We start from the raw sequence: 23,415 nt of genomic DNA, 5'->3' as shown, positions 1-23,415 counted from the left end.
TCGGAGGACAAGCTTCAAATGTGGAAGACTTTGGAGATGTCATCTCTGAAGTTTCACCAGCTAATGACACGCCACAAGAACCATCAGATGTTGAAGGTGTTGCAGACATGTCTGGAACTGACAATTCCCAGAGCCCACAGTGAATCACATCTAGAAGGCCGGATTGTCAGAAAACCTGTGCGCTACAGAGACCATGAAACCTGACCTAGCTGACATGTAGCTAGTTGCCTTAGAAAGAAAACTAGATCTTTGTATGACATAACTGTTTGATTAGAAAGTTCATGTGTTATGTTAAAAAATGAAAATGTTAATGTTACTTTCTAGCCAATGACTAATCTAAAAGTCTTCATTTATGACACAATAGACTTGTTAGTGACATCCATTGTTCTTTACTCAAAAGAGGGGGGTAAAGTAATGATATGTCTGGGTAGGAACTTTAGTTATGGGAGCTTTCGTACTCTGGAAGTGCTGCTGTGTGGGGGCGATATTGTGTGACACACTCCTCACTGCAGGAGTCAATGTTTGCTGTGTCTGTATTCTGGGTACATTCAATAAGGCACTATTCATTGTCATAAACGTCCCGAATATTACAACTAGGTACAAATCCTAATACCTGGGGCATTGGAAGGTAGGTGAAAAAGCACAGTTAAGAACCTGTTGTGTTGAAGGTTTATTTACCAAGGTAATTTAGAAAATTAGATTGTCAAGTCTGAGGAAATTACATGTGACAAGACTGGTTTAGTCTGTACATGAACTGATGAGTTTGGTGGGGAAGCTGTTCTTATTTATATTAACTGCTACACTATAGAAGTTTAACAGGGCAATAAAACAATTCCACTGCAAAAAGTAGCCAATGGACAACAGTATTTGTGAGACTCTTGACCTGTAACAAATTTGTGCAAATTGCTGTGTTTGATGCACTCGGGATATTACCTGTTAAAATCATTGGTAAATAACTGAACTGAACCGTGCAAAGGTTAAAGGGGGTGGTGGTGGAGTCAGAATCATGTCCAGTTAGAAACACGAACACAAGTTATGAAATTTCCCCACGGTGCAGCACTGTGTTCGGGACTGGATCAGTAACTTGCAGCATAGACACTACCAGCTGTCAAACCCTGGAGCTGCGGCTACACGGAATAAGACAGAAACAAAACCATGTCATTGTGTTACAGGCCAGCTTATATTTATTGCTGCCGCTCCTGATTTCATTTTGAAGAGTTATAAACCTGCTTATCCCTGTGTGTGTTTTTTTTTGTCAAACAGGGGAGAGGGGAGTTTGTGTAGAATAGTGAAATTCCTCAGGGTTCACAATGGACTTGTGACTTTCTCATTTCTGTGAATGTAACAAAACAATATTTTCCCATATCTCCAAAAGGTGTTTCAAGTTGGATTAAATTGAACTACTGCTTAAAACATTTTGTTCTTTCCATGTGCTGTTTATTATCTGTTTTTCATTTGTTACACTTTGGATCGTTGAGTTCCAGTCTTGCTTACATTTCAATGCTTCCTTCTATGTTCCCATCTTTTCTTGGTCAGTTAATTGATTCTATGTGCTTCATTCTTACAGATTAGTTTATTTGACACGTGTGGCTGCTGAGGGTGTTGTGTGAGGACAATAGTTTTGTACCTCTGTAATGTTAGGGTACAGCAGTGCCATAGCAGCAACTTCAAAGAACTTAGCTCTAAGATAATTAGAGCTTCATCAACCTTATAGCACACTGGTTCCCAAACTTTAACATCCCATGAACCCCTTTCATGAAAATGCCAAATGTTGTGGACCCCCTCCTAAAAGTAAATATTTTCCAGGGATTTTCCCCCTTGCCTGAGCATAAATTATAAAAGCAGTGATCTTGGAAATATAAAATTGGTTTTTCTTATGACACGATTGCACACTATTAATAATTACATTATTAATCATCATTATTTAGCAAAATGCAATAAGTGAAAGATAGCTGAATACAAACTCGATGCACAAAATCAAACTGAGTTACTTACAGAATTACTAGACACCAAGTGTGATTGACGGGGGAATGGCCCAATCGTTCCCATTCTCGCCAGATTTTGTCAACCAGCCGCCCCTGAATGGAGCCTTTAATGTTGGGTGTGAGGGTACATGTCTGTAGAGATACCATAAAGGCATCTTCAATTTTCTACCAGCAAGAGAAGTAGCACCCGACCATTCTGATGGACAAAAGTCCTTCGACAACGCGTTGAGGGCCTGGAGGAAGGCCCCGGGAAAGAGAGCCCAGAGAAGAGGGAAGGGCTCTGGGCCACACACCCATCACGAAGGAACCGGGCTGGAGGATGACGTCACGACTCAGATCGGGAGGCGAAGGACTGTGGACCACAGAAGAGGTCAGGAGGGGGAAGGACTCAGGCCTGGACCACAGGAAACACCAGGAAGCAGCGAGGGTTTACAGATGAGGTTGAGAGGAGGGGAAAGGCCTTCGCAGGTGCGATGGGGGGCGGGGGGCGGGGGGGGGGGGGGCGCAGTGGGCAGGATGGAGGAGTGAGGCGGCTGGGGAATTAAATTAAAATGCAGGTATGTGGGTAAAAGCAGCACTCCTGAAGGCCTAGGCAGCACATTGGCTCTGAAGTTCGAGCAGAAGACACAGCACAACCGATGACTCTCCAAATTCAAGTCTAGCTGCGAGGGGCGAGACAAGGTACGTTCTACCGGGCCAATGATTGCTGTGGTCAGAGCAGCATGTCCACATACCTTTGGACATTGGCCATCCGGAATGACGGGCTACGCGGCCAATGAGCGCCGAGAGCCTGGTCCCTGGTCATTTGGTGGGCGCCAAACCGGCAGCTGTCATTTTCCCGTAATTTTGACAGGCAAAGTCTTCTGCTTCTGCTGTTACGGGATTTTCCCCAAGAATCCCTGATGGGGGTTCGGGAACTGCTGTTGTAGAGTACCTACCTTCTGAATCAGGCAAGCAACAGACCATGGCCCCCAGACACAGCAAAACACGGTTGGCAGAGTTTCTATTTTGGGCGCAGTTAGTGATCTGGGTTAAAATTGCATGCATTTTTATTTTTTTTCCCATGTTTGTACTAGTTTGCAATTCAGCAAATGCCAAACTCGCAATGATCCAGCGGAACTGGGCTGGGTTTTAAAACATAATTTTTTAAAAAAGCTTTAAAGTATTCCTTGATCTATTTAACTTGTTGCAGATTGATTAATACCGCTGAAAACAGGATTGTCACGAAAATAAGCATTTTAAATCACCGTCAAATCACCACCTGGGAGTACGCTCAGTTTTAAATGACTGAAAATCTCTTAAAAATATACAGAAGCATTTGCTAGTCAGATTGGAGTACAGTAGTCAGCTTCTTGGTGACTCTTTTAAAAAATACATTTGAAAGATTTCAAAACTTGCTTATTAATGTCTTTGCACCAGAAGTACCAGCTTAATTTTTGGAGCTTCCTCCTTGCAAGTGAGTACATTTAGCTGAAACTTCCAATAGAAGATGGCATGTTCTTGGCGATGCACTTAAGTGTTAGCCTAGTCTTTGTGCTCAAGTCATCTTTCTTGTTTGTCTTCCAAGGCGATGTTGACTGTGTTCATCATCTGGGGTGTTTAATGGGGTTCTGCTGGATATGTGGGTGACTAAGGCCAATCTGCACCCAGAAGGTTCTGCTACAAATAGGACAGGGTTCCACGGACAGTTGAGTTTTGGACAGGTTGCTGGCTCAGGATTTCCTCTCCACTTTTTCCTTTGTTTCTGCTACGTGCTTGCTTCAAAGGAGCCTGCACTGTTACACCAGGTGCAGCGATTCTGGGCAAGCCTCTCCCAGGACTTGTAGTTGATATCAAAACTGCTAAGGGAAGCTTTCAGAGCATTTTTGTAGCACTTCCTTTGAAATTAAGTCTGCAGGAGTGGGGCTTGAGGTCGTGACCTATCGACTCAGAGGTGAGTGCTGTCACTGAGCCAAGGCTGACACCCAAGCTTCCACAATGCATGCAGGATTGAAGAAGTCAGTAACTTGAATCTTGAACTATAACTCGAGACTGCCCAACTCACAGTATTCATAATTACTTGTGGGACCCAAACACTTCATCCTCCACTTTAACAGGCTGATGCAATCAAGTCTCTTACTTTAGCTCCCTCATGACATGTGGCACACACTTAACTGCTAGCCTTCTCCTGGTACTCTTATCAGTAGAAGTTGATGCACAATTCCTGCCAGAAACAGGCCACAAGAAGGAATATTCAACCTTTAAACTCTTTGGCGACACAAGGGCAAGACCATGGAACACCTGGGAAGGCATTCTGCTCTAGGAGGTGGTGAGGATGGCAATCTGTCACTGGTCTCGGGTTAGTGACTGAGCACTGTCAGGGAGCTAAGACCTCACACTCTATACCTTTATAAAATATACATAGATATCCTCATGGCCAATTACTAAAATTTTTAAAACTGGACAAAAACCCTTTTAAACTGTCTGAAGCTATGTCTGTCTGTGATCCTCAAACAATAGGAGCTAATATGGCAGTATCGCAGAAACTCACATCTCGTTATCTCTGAGACACTAATGACCCCTGTGGGCTACAGAGACCAAATTCAGAGGGAACTATACAAAGGCCACCCGTATTTCATAAGCTAGGCCTGGTCAACCACTGCCTATCCATCTGCTGTGACAAAGGACTGACAACTTTTCTTTCAAGTCTTAATGGTTGAAATATTTAACCATCTTGGAAACCCAGATGGGGGATACACACCCTTTGTCAAAGGCACTGTGAAGAGATGGGAGTCATGTAACATGGAATCCTCTAGCTTGTGTAACCAGTAATATTGCCTTACTGTACTGAACAAACCTCAGTCTGCCATTTTCCTATCTACTTCGCAGTAGCACGGAAAAAGGGCTCTGCCCAAGCTGAATACCTGGCCCTATCTACACTGTTTCTACTGGAAATCCGAACATTCGCACACTGAGATGAATCAGTCTTGTAGGCAATCTCATTGTGGATGTCAACTCTACTGGAAAAGTAAATTATCTAGCATCAGTTGCCAACTTCTGTGAAGGAATACCTCATTGGATTTTGAATCTGGACTCTGGACACATGTGAAACAATAATTCTTTTCTCTGTGGTCTTTCCCATGTAACTATTTACTTCTCTATCCCTCTTTTACTGGATGAGTGCACAGGGGGCTACGTAGCAACTCCCTCCTGCATCTTGAGTGTGTGCAAGTAAACTAACCCTCTAAGTTCATCCAATCTCGAGTTTGCTGTGGGGTTATCAATAGAAAATCGGATCACAACAAAACTACCACCACTTATAAAGGGGGAAGCAAATCAAAACACCTTTCTATTTATGGACGGATGGTGAGGGGAGAAATCAGGGTTACTTAAATTAGCCCTCCCTTCTGTCCATAACAGAAATTGGGAGCTTTTCCAGGATAAGCCATTTGAATTTGACCACAGTCCAACTAGACATGAGCTAAATCTGATATAAAAGAGTTAATTGGAAGCCAAAAGGGGAAAATAAAGCAGCTGGAACGAATTTTAAAACACAAGTAACTTACCACAGCAAATACCTTTTCCTTAACACTAAGGAAATGACTTTTGATGTCCAAATGTGGGTCAAACAAGGGAATTTGAGCAGTGAAACTTTAGTGGCCCTTAGCTCAGAACAGCTGAAAGCTGTAGCTAGGGAGGCACAGTTAAAATTACCCAGTAAAGTGAAGAGGAGTAAACTGATCCAGTTGTTGGGAGAACATTTGGATCTCACGTTACCAATAGAGAAGTTAGATGCTTAACCATGACTCTGAATCCCTTTCCCTAGCCCAATCTGAGCTGGTAAAGCTCAGACTACAGCCAGAATTTAAAGAGAGGGAACAAGAGAGCGAAAGAGAGGCTCAGGAGAGGGAACAAAAAAGGGAAAGAGAATTCCAGCTCTGAAAATTGGAAATGGAGCTAGCAGCTCAAAGAGAGAGAGAGAGCAGACAGCTGGAAGCTGCAAGCGAAAATCTCTACCTGGTAGCACCCCCTTTCTTACTAACTCAAACCATCCTCCAAGGCCCTCAAGTATGCTAAATTCATTCCCAAATTCAAAGAGTGATGTGGAGTCATTTTTGCCACTTTTGAGAAAGTAGCAGAACAGCTAAAATGGCCATTGGAGATCTGGACATTTTTAATTCAAGGGCAGCTGTCAGGGAGAACCCAAGAGCTTTACTCCATGCTGTCCCCTAATGTGTCCATGAATTATGAGCAGACCAAGGCTGCCATCCTAAGTGCCTATGAGTTAGTCCTAGAGGCCTATTGCCAGCAATTCCGGAACACTCGTAAGAAGCCCTCACAAACCTGCATCAAGATCGAACAGCTGAAGCAAATACCAATGGGTAAGAGGCCTAAGTATCCCATGCACCTATGAGAGGCTGTGTGAATTGGTATTGTTGGAGGAATTCAAAAATTGCTTACCCTCCAACCTGCAAACACACCTCGAGGAGCAGAGAATCCTCACAGCTAGGGACGCAGCTGTCACTGCAGACAGCTATGATCTCACCCACAGGCCAAAAAGTCAGACAGACCCTTTCCAAACCATTCCCATGAACGTTGGAAAGATAAGCAGGGTGACCAAGATAGGAGACGTCCCCCCACCCAGAAAAGAAGGTACGAAGGAGGATGTGAGAAGCCCTCCTGCAGCTCGAAAGGAGACCCCACCCCCACCCCCGGGGACTGGTGTATTCTCAATGCAATAAAATAGGCCATTTCAGACCTGAGTGCTGGAGATTGCGAGGGAAGCCCGTCGGTCTAATACGACTCCATATGAGAAGTCACTGGAAGGACATTCTAGTGGATAGTGCAGCAGAGCAGACAGAGACTCTGGCTACAGAAACTTACTCCTTGCAGGGCATGGCACTACGTATGTCTGAGCTGGACAAACTCCTACAGAGCTTCCGGAATTTTGTCCTTTCAGAAACAGTGCCCCTACCTGTCCCAAAATATGAGTAAGTGCGTTGTACTGCTCCGGGACACAGGGGCCACTCAGTCCTTAACATTAGAGGAAAACTTAAACCTACCCCCGCGTCCTCCCTGAAGGCCAAAGCACTGATCAGTGAAGTGGGAGGAGGATCTGTGTTTGCACCCCTCCATAAGGTCCAACTAGAGTGTGACCTTGTTTCAGACCCTGTCACAGCAGGGATTGTCCCTAAACTACCAGGAGCAGGAATCAACTTCTTCCTTGGAAATTTGGCCGGCAGCCAGATGTTAGCCCACAAAAGAGGCCAACGCCAACGGGCAGAACTCTGCAGGAGAGCAGAAAGCCGGGGAAGGGCCAGTGGGCCAAAAAGGTGAAATAGCACCCATAATCATTGAATGAGGGCTGCTCGAATGTAGCAAGGCCAGAACCAGGGCAGGAAAGTTAAATGAGGTCCAGGCAAGGCCATTAGAATCTAAAATAGATTCACAGAGTATCCCATAATTAAATAGGAATTACAGAAGTCCCAGAGCAGGGAAAAAGAAAGTGAGGGATTGCTCGACGGAGAGCTGACAGAGACTTGATGGGCTGGGCTTCCTTTTGTGTCATAAATGACTCTACAAAAGATTCCTCCTACACACAAACACACACACAGTGAAGGCTACTGAAATTATATTAGATATGATGGGTAGAAATTGATCCACATTGTTCCCAAGGAATACAGGTGCAAGAAAGGCCTATTTCAGGGTGCAACATTTCAGGGTAGCCCCACAAAGAGTCTGAAGGAAGGCAAGCTTTTAAACCAGGAAAGGAAAAGATTAAGGAATTGCTTGAAGTATGGCTGGCAGAAACCTTAGTTCCAAATTTAAAGAGAGACAAGGGGAATTCCCAAACCGTTGAGCAGATAGGAAGTGAGATGCCTCCCTCAGTCAAAAAGCCACAAAGGAGTATAATTGAAGGTGCACCTCCACTTGAGTCATAGAGGTCTCAAGCACAGAAAAAGGCCCTTTGGCCCATTGAGTCTGCGCCAGTCAAACAAGTACTTAACTATTCTAATCCCAGTTTCCAGCACTAGGCCCATAGCCTTGTATGCCATGGCATTGCAAGTGCACATCCAAGTCATTTCCCCCATCTAATTTTGGTTCAGGGCGAGCTTGGGGCACAGGATGTTGCACCCTGAAATAGGCCTTTCTTGCACCTGTATTCCTTGGGAACAATGTGGATCAATTTCTACCCATCATATCTAATATAATTTCAGTAGCCTTCACTGTGTGTGTGTTTGTGTGTAGGAGGAATCTTTTGTAGAGTCATTTATGACACAAAAGGAAGCCCGGCCCATCAAGTCTCTGTCAGCTCTCCGTCGAGCAATTCAGTCAGTTTCATTCCCCTGCTGTATCTCTGTAGCCTTGCAAGTTTATTTCCTTCAGGTGATCAACCAATTTCCTTTTGAAATTCATCGGCCAGAATTTTTCCATCACCGGGCAGGGGCTGTCGGGAAGCTGACCACCACCCACGATGGGCTCCGCACTGCGATTTTACATGGGTGGGCCAATTAAGACCCGCCCTGCATGGATCGCGAGCAGCAGCGCTCAGCACTACCTGTGTGGGCGGGGGGAGGAGGGAGAGTGGGCCTAGCACACAGTTTGTGTATGCGCGCGAAAGAGAAATTCAATCTCCCTGAGGCACGGAGCTGCTACAGGGGGATTGAAGTGCTTTTTTAAAAAATTAATAAAGACAAAAAACTTTTAAAAACATGTCCTCCTCATGTGACTCTGTCTCAGGAGATGGGACATGTTTTTAATTCCAAAACAAAGTTTTTATTTAATGTTTATTTGCTATAGGAAACCTCATCCCACTCGGTAAGGTTAGATGGCCGGCATAGAATTGAATTTAATTAGCTTGTTAATGGCCTTAATAGGCCTTTTAATTATTGGCAAGCACGCAGCCAACTCCAGCGCGTGCCTGCCGAACTAGATATTGTGCGAGTGTGTGATGATGCCGGGAGGCACTCCCAATGTCATTGTGCATTATTTTACGCTCGGGTGTGTCGGGCGCACGCCAAGAGTAAAATTCTGCCCATTATCTCTGCTTCCACCACCCTTGCCGATAGTGGGTTCCAGGTCATTACCACTTGCTGCGTAAAAAGGTTCTTCCTTACATTCCCCCTGCATTTTTTTTTTATTCGTTCATGGGATGTGGGTGTCACTGGCAAAGCCAGCGTTTGTTGCTCAGACCTTATTGCTGTCAATCACGTCGCTGTAGGTCTGGGGTCATATCATGTCACACCATGTAAAGATAGCAGATTTCCTTTCCTAAAGGGCACTAGTGAACCAGATGGATTTTTATGACAATTAATGATAGTTTCATGGTTACAATTACTGAAGCTAGCTTTCAATTCCAGATTTTTTAATTAATTGAATTTTAATTACACCAGCTACCATGGTGGGATTTGAATCCTTGGGCCGCTAGATTATCAGTCCAGTGAGATTACCACTACGCCACCATCTCCCTGTCCAAAACCTTAAATCTGTGTACCCCGAGTCCTTGTACCATCAGCTAATTGGAACAGTTTTTCTTTGTCTACCTTATCCAAACCAGTCATAATCTTGTATACCTGTCAGATCTCCCCTCAATCTTCTTTGCTCCAAGGAGAACAACCCCAGCTTCTCCAGCCCAAGATCCCATATGCTTTGCTAACTACTCTCTCAATACACCCTGACACCTTCAGAGATCTATGCACATGCACCCCTAGGTGCCTCTAACCCTAAACACTCTTTAGAACTGTGCCATTAAATGTATATTGATTCACCCTATCCCTTTTGGCAAAACGCATCACCTTGCACTAAATTCTGCTTTGCTGCCCATTCTGCTAGCCTATCTATGTCCTGTTGAAATAGATTAGTACCATCCTCAATGTTTGCCACACCTCCAAGTTTGGTGTCATCAGCAAGTTTTGAAATTTTACTCCGAATTCCAATATCCACGACATTTATATATATCACCACCTGCCTTTCATAGTTTAATAAGCAAACATTGAGTCAATATTGATAAGACTAAAGCAGAAAAACTGAAGGGTTGGAATTACCTCTGGTGAACTGATGCTACCTTTGGCGTCCCTCCAGGATCTATCCTTGGCGCCCTCTTATTTCTCATCCACATGTTGTACCTTGGCAACATCATCCAAAGGCACAGCATTAGTTTTCAAATGTACGCTGATGACATTCAGCTCTACTTCACCATCACCTCTCTTGACTTCTCTACTGTTGCCAAGTTATCAGACTGTTTATCTGACATGCAGTACTGGATGAGCAGAAATTTTCCCAAATTAAATGCTTGGAAGACTGAGGCCATTGTTTTCAGCCTCCGCTCCGGACTCTGTTCCCTTGTTACCGACGCCATCCGTCTCCATGGCAACAGTCTGCAATTAAGCAAGTCTGTTTACAACATTTGATCCCAACTTAAACTTTAGACCTTATAGTCATGCCATCATTAAAACTGCCTATTTCCACGTGTGTAACATTGACTGACTACTCCTGTTTCCGCTCATTTGCTGCTTAAACTCTCATTCATGCCCAAAAGTCAATTCCAATGCACTCCTAACTAGTTTCCCACATTCTACCCTCCTTGATTTCTCGCGACTAAACTTGAGGTCATCCAAAACTCTGCCCGTGTCTTAACTCACAATAAGCCTCATCCCCCTATCACCCCTATGCTCGCTAACCTATAATGGCTATTGTGATTTCTAATCTCCAATTTTAATCTCCAATCTCACAACCCTCCAAGACCTATCAGCACTCTTCTAATTCTGGTCTGTTATACATCCTCAATTTTAATTGGTCCGTTGGCAGCTGTGCTTTCAGATACTTAGGCCCTGAGCTCTGGAATACCCTCCTTACACCTCTCTGCCTCTGTAGCTTACTTTCCTCTTTTTAAGACACTCCTTAAACCTACCTCTTTGACCAAGCTTTTGGGCATGTGACCGAAGGGGCTGGATTTTCACTACAGAAACAGATATTGTGAGTTAGGAGATTTCCTGGCTCGCCGGTCCCACCTCAAATCAAAGAACCCCATCAAACTCGATTCTCCTTCTGGGGAAGTGGGGTTGGTTGCAGGATAGAGTCAGACCTCCTGCCCCTGAATGCAGATTGGAGGCAGCCAAGTGCTGAGGCACGCTTACCTCAGTTCTGGCCCTCTATTCCTCACCCTTCACAGCCCATCAGCCCTACCCTGCAACCACCTCCCAGTTTTTCTGAAAACTTGTAATATCATAACTGCACCACAACAGAACCATGAAAGTCTTGTATGGAAAATGCACATTGCAGTAAATGTAATATTCAAAACTTTTGTGAGGTGATGCTTCCTGAATCCCTTATATGCTTAAAGCCCACCACTGTCACTAATCTTTTAAACTCTGTTCACTTCCTATCCTGAAGTTATTAACTCCTAGCTAGGATGCTATTTACGGGCACCATAACCCTCATCTCTGGTGGCTTTTCCAAGTGGCAGTTTATGTTCTTATATGTATTTGCCAGGAGACCATTGAACATAGAGGGTTGTGGAGACTGTAATTAGTATCAAGCCAAAGAAACGTAATGGTAAATCAGATTGGGTTACACTGATGGAGTGGTCATATCCTCAATTTTATTTCTTTTATTTCTGCAAGGAAAAGTGAAATTTATTTTACTGGGAACAAGATAAGATCCAGTTTAAAGCAAAATGGTTGAGGGCTGAAGTGTTCCAGAGGACATGGAACCTGTTAGGAGAGTGGCCCCCTCCAAAGACAAAGGATCCAGCTAGTAGCCAATGATTGGTTTACCTGACAGCGTTATGGCGAATTTAAATGGAGACAAGGAAAGTTCCCAAATGGATCCAGAAAGAGTGAGGGTGATGCCTCACTTGGTCGAAAAGCCACCAGGAGGTACAGTGAGAGCTGACCATCCACCAGAGGGCAGTAGTGTTCCAAAAGACATGGAGCCTACAACCAACTGACCAGCAGAAGGATCCCAACCAGATTGGATCCCATACTCCCCCACCTTAATGTAGAATCATGGGGCAACCTAATAGGGTTGCCCACTGCATTTAAAACGATCTGTAACCACCCACCAGGCTTCAACACTGAAACCTACCTAGTATAGATGTGGGAGAGGCCCCTCCCAGAAAGCCATCTTCCTATCATTCAGGCCCAGAAAGGCTGGCCCAAATTCAGGAGCAGCCTGGCCGCCTGTTGCTATGCACCTAGCAATAGAAGCTGGATCACCTTAGTTGTGCTAGTCCCCGAGCCGGATACTGAGCTGCAATCCCCTAAAGAGGCCAAACTCCCTTTAAAACACCCCAATTCCCCTGTCCCTCAGCCTAACCATGGTCCCTGGATTTGAGCAGCTGAATCCATAGCTTACCAAGGTGGACAGGGAGGAGCTAAGCTGGACAAGAGCAGCTCAGCCCTAAAGGACCTGGCAATTACAGAGTGATATGCCCAGCACTGCCCTGTGTATGGCCCAGAGCAGCTTTACCATCATTCACCCCTGAGTGCTAACCCCCCAGTAAAACCCGCAGACCCTTTTGAGGATACTTAATCAGGAGTTGGACAGACAGAGTTCTGAAACCAATGACTTTGTTTATGCCTGATCCTCAACAGAGGAAATGCAGAATCCTAGTCCTGAACAGACTTCCCCAAGGGACAGATTTTGGAACCTTCCCAGTCTGCCTAAACATTCCAAATCCTAGGGCAGGACCACATATTTGCTAATTCACTAACCCAGATTGAACTTCAAAACGAAAATGCGGCAGGGAACTGCACATGCCCCTGCTAACTGTGTGTCTGACGTGCCAGTGTGAATGAGCAAATATATGTATTCTTCTTATTCTTCCTTCGTAAGACCACATTTAAAAAATGAAATAGAATTCATTGTTTTTCTCCAAGACCCTGAGCACCGTCAGGGAGCTAAAACCTTAAACTCTATCTTTATAAAATATATAGAAATATCCTCATGGCTAATTTCTAACTTTTAAAAAACTGGACAAAGACCCTTTTAAAATAACTGAAGCTATGTCTGTCTGTGATCCTCGAACAATAGGAGCTAATATGGCAGTATTGCAGAAACTCACATCTCGTTATCTCTGAAGAGATACTATGACCCCTGTGGGCTGCAGAGACCTAATTCAAAGGGAACTATACAAAGGCCATCTGCATTTCATGCGAAAATGTGAAATTGTCCATTTTGGAAGGAAGAATAAAAGAGAGGTGTGTTATCTAAATGGTGAGAGTTTGCAGAGCTCTGAGATCTGGGTGTCTTAGTCCATGAATCGTCAAAGGTTAGTATGCAGATACAGCAAGTAATTAGGAAAGCTAATAGAATGTTATCATTTATTGAGAGGGGAATTGAATGCAATAGTAATGAGGCTATGCTTCAGTTATACAAAATGTTAGTGAGACCATATCTGGAGTACTGTGTACAGTATTGGTCACCTTAATTAAAGGAAGGATGTAAATGCATTGGAAGCAGTTCAGAGAAGGTTTACTAGACTAATACTTGGAATGGGTGTGTTGTCTTATGAGGAAAGGTTAAACACACTAGGCTTGTATCCGCTGGAGTTTAAAAGAGGCAACTTGATTGAAACAAAGATTCTGAGGGGACTTGACAGGATGTGGAGAGGATATTTCCTCCTGTGGGAGAATTTAGAACTTGGGATCAGTGTTTAAAAATAAGGGGTCATCCACTTAAAACGGCGATAAGGTGAATTTTTTTTCACTCAGAGGTCATGAGTCTTTGGAACTCTCTTCCTGAAAAGGCGGTGGAAGCAGAGTCTTTGAATATTTTTAAGGCAAAGGTGGATAGATGCTTGGTACGCAATAGGATGATAGGTTATCAGGGGTAGGCGTGAGGCAGATTTGAAGTTACTATCAGATCTGCCACGATCTTATTAAATGGTGGAGCGTGCTCGAGGGGTCTAATGGCCGACACCTGCTCTTGTTCATATGTTCATATAAGCCGTGTCCAACCGGAGCCCATCCGTCTATTAGGACAAAGGACTCACAACCTTCCTTTCAAGTCTAATGGTTGAAACATTTAACCATCTCTGGAACCCAGATGGGAGATACACACACTTTGTCAAAGACACTGTGAAGAGGTGGGAGTCATGTAACATGGAATCCTCTAACTTGTGTAATCAGTAATGTTGCCTTGCTGTACTGAACAAATCTCAGTCTGCCATTTTTCCTTCTACCTCACTTTAGCACAAAAAAGGGCTCTGCTTAGGCTGAATACCTGGCCCCATTTATACTGTTTCTACTGGAATTTCTGTACCATCGCCTACAAGACTGATTCATCTCTGTGTACCTACCTCATCGTGGAAGTCAACTCTACTGAAAAAGTAAATCTTCCCGCATCAGTTTTCAACCTGCCAACCTCTGTGAAGGAATTCCTCATTGGAATTTGATTCTGGACTCTGGATACATATGAAACAATAATTCCTTTCTCTGTGGTCTTTGCCCAATAAATTTTTCTTTCTCTATCTCTTTACTGTGAGTGCACAGAGGGCTATGAGCGACAACCTCCCATGTCTTGAGTGTGTGCAAATAATCTAACCCTCTGAGTTCATCCAATCTCGAGTTTGCTGTGGGGTTATTAATAGAAATTTTGATCACACCAAAACTGAGGGGTTGGGAAACACGCCATCGCTTATAAAGGGGGAAGCAAATCAAAAAACCTTTCTGTTTGCAGATGGGTGGTGAGAGGACAAATCAGGGCTGTTTAAATTAACCCTCCCTTCATCCTGTGCATAACAGCATCTACACCTGATATCCCAGTGATGCCACAAACATAACATTGTGTTGCTGACCTCCCCCCTCAACCAGCATAAAATTCTGCCCATAGAGTCAATTGAGCTTGAAACATGGAATTCTGAGAAAAATGGGCATGAATTTGATAGGTAACAAGACATTGTAAAGTGAAGGGAGGTTGAAGGTAGGAAGGTAGTTTTCGAGGACATTTTGAGGTATTTTGAGAACATAGGTGTTGATAACTGTTTTGAAACGGGATGAGGACAGTACCTGAGAAGAGGAAACATCAGCTAGCATGGAGGCCAGATAGTGAAGCTGTGTGGTCAACAAATGGGGTTAAGGATATTGGCTGTTATGGATAAAATGAGCTTAGAGAGGCATAAGGGAAAATACGAGAGAAGCTAAAGAACATAAGATCAGGGCTAAGGCAGGAAAAGACCCAGGGTAACATTTTTTTAATTCATTCGTGGAATGTGGGCATCGCTGGTAAGGTCAGCATTTATTGCCCTTGTTCAGAGGGCATTTTAAGAGTCAACCATATTGCTGTGGGTCTGGAGTCACACGTAGCCCAGACCAGGTGAGAACAGCAAATTTCCTTCCTTAAAGGTCATTAAAACATTGTGGACAAGAGGAAGAGTGGACAGGCAGAGCAGCAGAGGAAATGAATGGATGCTCTCAATCTTCATGCCAAAAAAGTCTATGAGCAACCTGAACCTATAGGGAGGTGAGGATTGAGGAGGTGAGATTGAATGAACTTAATGTACTCAAAAGTCAAATTTGATAGTGTGATGGTTGAAATCTCTTGTGAAATATGCAATAGTTTTATTTTCATGATGTACTTTAACAACTTTATTTTGAACCCTTAGTTAAGTTGGTTCAAAAAGTGTTTTGAGTGATTTGATTGTTTGAGCTTCGGATTTAGTAGATTTTCACAAGTCTGCATTTCAATGTGAGGCAAGATAATCAGTGTTGTTTCCAGCCAATTAAAGAGTTTGATAAGAAAGCTATGACATTACAGAATGAAAACCCAGTGAAAACTTTTCTAATATATTGACATCTACACATAAAAAATATATAAGCGTGCATTTTGCTTGTCTGTTGCTGGGTGGAATTTGAAATGAATTTTTAGAGCAGACTTGGCACCATCAGCAGAATTGACTTTGGCTAAAACCTTCCATTGTAGTGAAAGCTGATGTATAATCCTCAAGCTAAATTGCCTTTTCCAGGGCAAAGAATTCTCCTTGGAGTTAAATGAACTATTCCATTGACATCACAGATGCTCCCTCCTATCCCAAGTGTACCAGTCTTCTTTAAATTGATCAGGAGGAACTAATAAGATATTGATGACTGATCTAACTCTTTTTTTTCCTCTCCCCAGTGCCTGATCTCATTGGAGAATGATGTTTAAGCACATTTCTCTCTTCCCCCATGCACCTTGTGTGGCTCTGGGTTTCGCCATTGCTCGAAGACTTCTCCATGGTTCGTTAATGGTCTTCTCTACACAATTCTTCCTTTACTGCTTAACTTACCTCTGCTACCTGTTTGTTTTACTCTTGCAGTTTGTAGTTTACAGTACTGTCTTTTCTTCATTCGCTGATTCTAGCTGTTTTTTAACCTGTTAAAGTTGGACCTTCTTTTCTATTCAGTGTCAGCATCAAGCTGTAGAATGTGAATAGGTTAGGTGCAGAATTAAACTCCTTCCACTCTGCCCCAATTACTGTACCTCAGTCCCAACTTTAACAGGGCATCCTGGCTGCTGCAATATGCTGATTACATTCTTACACCAGCTATCCTTATAGTGATCTGAAAGGCCAATGAGTTCTGGCTACATGTTCAGACTCATCTCATGTAGGATCCTTACAGCATGCAGAGAGAGAAAGAGGATTATCTTTTTGGACTAGATGTAAACCAAGTTCTGGAGACAGGAGACGTGTTTTCTAATCCAAGAACCACCTGGCCAAATTAGCAGACTGATAGTCACCGACACCAAACATACAGATGAGACTTTAGCTGCTGTTTACTAGGCTTAAAGAAAGAACTTACATGATATTGCATCTTCACACATTGGCAGGATGTCCTAAAACATTTCATATTCAATTAATGATTTTGGAAGTGCAGTTTCTGTAATGTAGGCAAATGTGGGAGCTCATAAATAGCATGTGAACTAAATGACCACTTAATTTGGTGGTATTGGTTGAGGAGGAATGTTGGCCAGGGCACATGATAACTCCTTCACTTTTAAATAGTGCAATTAGATCTTTTACATCCACTTGATCAAGCGGATGTAACCTCAGTTTAAAGTTTTGTTGAAAATATGGCATTTCCAAGAATGCAGCACTCCATCAGACTATGTGCTCAAATCCTAAAGTGGGGCTTGAACCCACAACCTTCTAAATCAGAGAACACACTGGCTGAGCCGAGTTAACAACCAAATGAAGCTGAATTGATTGAGACAATGGGCCAGGGATGTCGCCCAGCCAGTATCATAGAATTTGGGGAGCAGTAAGCATCTTGGGTCACTCTTTCCCATCTCTCTGGGCCTAGGCATTGACCATTGTAGGTACAAATTTGGGAATCTTCTGTGTGACACAGGAGTGATGTAACTGACACCTTATAAAATATTAAACGCATTAAAAAGAATTGAAATAAACTGCTCAATTTTCACTTTATATAGGTGGACTGGTTAAAATTCACCCAGAGGTCTCAGAAGCAATAACCAACAAGAAGGCTGTGGTGGCTTTGGAGAGCACGATCATCACACATGGCATGCCACGCCCTCACAACCTGAAGTACGTGGACTTAAATGCACTGGGTTGAGAGAATCTGGGGAAGATTATTCTCACTGTCACTGGAACTCATAGTTGTAACACGCTCTGCCTCTCATTAGGAGGAAATCTTGCATTTGCAATCACCAAATACTGCCAGGGATCAATTTGCCTCTTATTGAAATATGTTTAAACGAGTGCTGTGAATGTCAGAAGTACTGGTAGGTTGAGTAACTGAGCTGGGTTAACAGCAACAAGGCCACTATTTTGTGGTTTACAAAATGTAATCCTTGAAGAACCATTTGGAAAATTCCAGTGTCCCAGTTAGGAAAAATACTATTTGTTTGAACCAGACACCATAACCCAGCAGATTTGGTTCTAAACACAAGGGGCTTGATTTTAATTTTCAGAGATGGTGGATCAACTAATTATTATACACCCTGCCTGCCATTCCTTGTCACAATGGTGAGGCACATCAGGCAGGGTGAGCGTAGCTTGCAGCTGATGTACTACCGCTGAAAGTTAAAATCAGCTCAAAGGAATCTGTAAAATGCAATTCCCAAAATATTGGTAGAAACCAAGAAATCCCAACAAATTAAAAACAACTTGACTCATTCAGACAATATAAGATAAAAGCTATATATTAGCCTAGAATTGACTGTACTTTATTAGTGCATGAACACTTAAAGCATTCTTCTGTCTGAAATTTCAATAGGAGCATTAGTCAGCTAACCTTGACTGGGTTAGGGTTACCATTATCATAGCTGAAGAGGAATGTCACAAGCGTTAAGCTTTTGCACACTCTTGTTGCAGACCAGCATTTTTAAGCTATCGTTAATATATAGTCAATCCTGGGCTAGAGGAGCTGTTGAACCTGTGCCTGGAATTTTCTGTTTTGCACTCTTAAGCGTGGACATGGGACAGGAAATAGGTGTTGGCAAGTGGTAAGAATATCTGCAATTACCTACCTCTCAGCTCATTACCTATTCATGTACGTGAAAGGTGGTGAATCTTGCAGGCAGCAAGTTGATGTCATTCCTGCTACCTCACGGGTTCAAAGGTCTGGGTGCCATATTCACAGGGCACCCAGACAGGTATGCATTGTCTGTGACCCAAGAACAGCTCCCTTCATCTCTGAGCATCACTTTTGAAGGTTTGCCACTCCCCCGGACAGATGTTTGAAACCAGACAGCCTGTGGCCTCAAGCATTGGCAGATTTACTGTGAAACAAACTGTACATTGGCACAGGACCCCCAAATGACAGGGGGCCCAAGACGCAGGACAAATCTGACAAATGGCTGAACCTAATAAGTGCTGCAAGTCACGAAGCAGTCCAGGCTGTCTGTATTATGCAAACTTAGTCTGCAAGCTATGCTCTAAATTGGTTTTTTTGAGGTATTCTAGCAAAGAATTTTGACTTGCCATTTTTTCGCATAGCATAACAGCAACTAAAGGAAGTCATCATTTACCAATCATGTCTGCTTGACCAATTATCCAACTGAACAAAAGCATAAAAGTACTAGTGTGTAATGGTTCAAAATCCTGGGGAGAATTTTCCCCCAGTTGGTGGGGAGGGGGGGGGGGGGGGGGGGGGGGGGGCGGGGTGGTGGGGTGTGTGTGTGTGTTGTGTGGGGGTGGGCGGGGGCCGGGGCGGGCACGTTTTACATGGGCAGGCCAATTAAGGCCCGCCCAGCATGACGCTCATTCGGAAGTGCTAAGCGCTCCCTGTGCGGGCAGGGTGGTTTCCCTGAGTCAGGGCCTGCGCAGAGTGCAGAAATCTCCATGAGGCACAGAGCTGCCTCAGGAAGATTAGTTTAAGTTCCCAAAATTTTAATAAAGAAAAGAAAAATTTTGAAACCTCATCCTGCCCGTGGATGAGGTTCCGTGAAAAACGCGAAGGCCACTTGGTCTCTTCACCTGCCCGCCTGCTTTTACACCTAACCATTTGATGATTTAAACCTTGCAGTTTGACCGTCTTCAATTTAATTCAATTAGTCACACACACACATACACAAACCATACACACAGCCCCCACAAGGCTGCTTCACCATATCCCACAGTAATATTAGAAAAAAATGATATTTTTCTTTACAAATAAAAAACTGGGGGGTGGGGGAGGGGAGATAAGAGAGAATGTTCTTTTTCTTGGCTGGGTCCCGAGGGCGGGGCCCCAAAAATTAAGCTGTGACAGGGCCCCACTACCTCTAGATCTGCCACTGGCCCCATGTTATAGAAATGCCTCACTGCAGGTTCTCTGCCAGGCATCCAGGGAAGGAGGGATGTTCTCTTTCCCACAGATGGCAGCAGGAGGCCATCCAGCCAGGCCAAGGTGGCTTAGACAGAGGTAGTAGCGCAGCTCAGCAGCCATGAGGCCCACAGGAAAGGCCAATGCCGCAAGGAAATGAATGATCTCCTGTGCGCCCCCAGCCTAAGTGCCACTGTCTACTCAATGCAAAGTCACATTCATAGGGCCATGAAGCATTGTAAATTTGTGACTTCAGAAGGTTGTCACACTGGAGGTTGGGTGGCAGGCATCTCCACCAGATGCTTCATGTGGGCTGAATGTGAGAGAGTTAATTGTGCAGTTTGTGAGTTTATTGTGTTTACAATAAATTAAAATAAAGACAGAAAATTCTGGAAAAAACTCAGCAGGTTAGGCACCATCTGTGGAGAGAAGCAGAGTTAACATTTCAGCTCTGTGACCATTTGGTCGGATGTTAGTAAAATTTGAGATGTAATAGGCTTTGAGCAAAGGATGTGTGGGTCAAGGTCAAAAACAAAAAAAGTGGTTAACTTTTGAAGAGGGCAGAGAAATCCCAATTACACAGCTATTATAATGCTTGCCATTTTTCCAAATAACTTAACTCTCTGCCAAAAGAAGAACAGCACGTATTCAACAGCTATACCTGTTTAAATGTCCCAGAGCAGATGTTTCTCACCAGTAAGGCAGACATGGAAATTGGCAGCTGTGGAGACCGGAGGAGAATACGTAGCCATGAATGCTGTGAAACTACTCATGTATCCATGCCCATGTCTGTCAATGCTTCTGTGATTGCAGGAGAAGAAAGCACACTAACACACACACAGACCAGGAGGAATGCCTGACATCAGGATCCTAACCCCATTTGAAGAAGAGGTGACAAAGCTAGCAGGAGAAGAGGGTGACTTGCCTGTGCCGAAGGGGAGTTGTCCAATCATCTAGAGAGAATTCCTCCCGTTTGCTCCCCCTAGCTGAACATGAAGCAGCCATATACATATCTTGAGGCTCACAACACCAATAATTGTTTATGTTCTTCAATGCAGCCTCCGGAGCCCACTCCCACTGCAGGCATAAGAGGAGAAGACCTCCGTCCCCCATCTCCAGCTCCACCTCTGAGGAGGAAGAATCAGGACCCTCAGAGGATACACAGTCCCGACGATCCTCCACACCCTCCACCAGCGCAGAGACATTCACCTCGGTCGGTAATCTATCTAGAGTAGACTGGGGGTCACAATGGTGAGCACATCACAGACACTGGTCCACAGCTGGTGGAGGAAGTGACAGCCAAGGTGTCTGACACTCAGAGGACTGCTTGATACCAGGCCCCCGCCGAGCCCCATGCAGAGGATGAGCCCCTGGACTCAGCCATAAGAGACATGTTGGAGATGCAAAGACAGATGGGGGAACATAAGGCAGAGATGCCAGAGGCCATGAGCAGACTGGACTGAAGGCTGGAGGAGGCTGTCCATGATGATGTGACTCCAGCATGGGAGTGCTTAGCTGCCTCCACAGAAAGGGTGGCGGCTGCCTTGGAGACCCAAGTCCTGCAGAACGCACTGTTTCTGTTGGATATGTACCCAGACCTGCACTTTGTCACTCGATTCATGGGTGCAGTGCAGCAGTGCTTAGGCGAGAGAGGGAAGAGTCACCTTGACCACCTTCCAGGTGCCCCCTTTCCTCAAGAAGTCAGGGAGGTGCCATCACACATCCTCAGGGAGGAGTGCCAGCCACGCACCCGGGGCTTCACCCTAGGACACTCCAAGGGTGCCCTGCCCCTCAAAATCCCCTCTACCAGTGACCCCATCATTTCCAACAGGTCAGAGTGAGGATGGTGCACCCATACTTGTGCAGGAGACCCTTAGCAGCCGGAGCCCTCTCGGCCTCGGACAACAAGAGGATACCCGCCAAATCATCGCAGTCAGTAGGGCGTAACAGTTAGCAGGCTGCCTGCACCTCAACTGTGGATGTCAAGGCTGCACCTAGACATAGCGATAGGAACATAGGGTGTCCACTTACTGTAAATATGATTCACACATTAATTGTACGTTTAGTTGCACTGTGTTCGGGTTTGCTGTATTCTCATTATGCTGCTAGTTGCTGCAATGGTCACAGGATTTAAGGGCGTTACACTTTGTTGCCAATCAGATCCCGATGATGTGATTCTACCAATACACCATTTATTGTCTCACATCTCCAGTGGTGTCATCACTGAGTATCCAAACATGAGCATGTTTTAGCCTTGGCCATCATTCTTGAATGTGCAGCCTAGGCACGCATCAGGCAACCCAGCAGGTATTGCTGGTTTCCTGATGTGAGGAGGATGCATAAAGGCGTCAAGGGGAGTTAGGCAGGCTAAGTGAGTGGCCAGGAACACGGCAGATGGAATATGCGGATCAAAAGCACCAGGCTCGCTGCGGTGGTCTGAGGAAAAGCAAATGAGAGTCTTTCCTAGATGGTGAGATAATGAGAGGTGTGGACGGCCAAACGGACCTGGCTGTCCTTGTTCAATAGTAAGTGTAAGCTAACATGCAGGTGCAGCCGGCAAGCAAGGAGGCAACAGGCAAGTAGGATTAAAGAAGTCTGGCAGCCTTGGTGAGGCCTCGCCTGGAGTAATGTCTGTCCTGTTCATCCCCTTACCAAGAAAATAATTGATCTTGCATAGAGGGATTGCTACCAAAGTTCACCAGACTTACTCCAGGGACAGGGGAATTATCCCATGAGGTAAAATTACTGCAGCTCCTGACTTTGCTGGGATCCCGAAGTTATGAGGCGCATGAGTCAGGGATCAAACCTGCTGCAGTGTGGGAATTGCCCCTAAATAGGAGAACACAACTGAACATCCAGTTGCTTCATGATTATTAGGGGGTCCCTATAGTTGGCCAATTATGCTGACCTTGAACTCCACCCACCTGAAAAGACCCTCCTCACACTTCTTAGGATCACATTTTCAGAGCAACTGTGTTTCGACAAACATTTAAAAATGGCGTGTGTCACGTTTCAAACGTGCTCCACTACCTTCCCCCAACACCCACCGACTTCCCCCCCCCCATCATCCTTGACCCACCCAATATAACCATTCCTCTTCCTTCTGTCACCCTTGAACCTCGCCACTCCCGTGTTACCCTTGCATCTATAACCATCACCCTCCAAATGCCTTCTCTCCCCTCTGAGCCTGAGCCTACACCCATTACGATCCCCACACCCACCTTGACCCTCAGCCCTCCATTATCTGAGCAACCTGTTTTGTCCGTTTCCATGACCCCTCCCATGAGACCATCAGCTACCCACCATTACCCTGGACCTGTCACCCTACCACATCCCACTCCTCCCTCTCACTACTACTGTTCCCTCTGCTGCTGAACATCCTCAATTCAGCCCCCAAGGCCCCACAGTTGACAACAACTACTCCCCCTTTAGGGCCATCTCTCTCTCTCATCATCCCTACCCTGACCCCCTCCCACACCCAACCACAAGACTTCCACACCTAATATGCAAGGCCTTTCCCTCCCTCCCATGTTTCTGCACCCTCGTATTCCCTCGCTGCCCCCTTTCCTGCCCTGGACAGTCTGGCTTCCTTCCCCAAACACCCTCCCAACCTGCCCCGCTGATCCTTGTAGAGTTCCACCCTTCCCTGCTGACCCTGCCTCCCTTGTCCAGCTTCCTTGACCTTTTCCCAGTTGACTCCA

At 44.8% G+C, this 23,415-nt stretch overlaps 1 protein-coding gene across 2 annotated transcripts in view; it reads left to right on the top strand.

Annotated features, from left to right (window-relative positions):
* The first annotated feature begins 2,580 nt into the window (after positions 1–2,580).
* zgc:136858 (uncharacterized protein LOC678543 homolog) overlaps positions 2,581–23,415 on the top strand; it is a 101,145-nt gene continuing 80,310 nt past the window's right edge. For both annotated transcript variants that reach the window (XR_005946485.1, XM_041216219.1), the window contains exons 1-3: positions 2,581–2,666; positions 16,083–16,183; positions 17,379–17,493. Coding sequence is in view for 1 of the 2 variants with exons in the window: in XM_041216219.1 (XP_041072153.1) it covers positions 16,102–16,183; positions 17,379–17,493 (197 nt within the window). In the remaining variant the exon portion in view is untranslated. The remainder of the gene's footprint in view (positions 2,667–16,082; positions 16,184–17,378; positions 17,494–23,415) is intronic.

The sequence above is a fragment of the Carcharodon carcharias genome, chromosome 21 (genome assembly GCF_017639515.1).
Source record: "Carcharodon carcharias isolate sCarCar2 chromosome 21, sCarCar2.pri, whole genome shotgun sequence".
NCBI lineage: Eukaryota > Metazoa > Chordata > Chondrichthyes > Lamniformes > Lamnidae > Carcharodon > Carcharodon carcharias.
The sequence above is the reverse complement of the archived record's forward strand: the minus strand, read 5'-3'. Positions and strand labels throughout refer to the sequence as shown.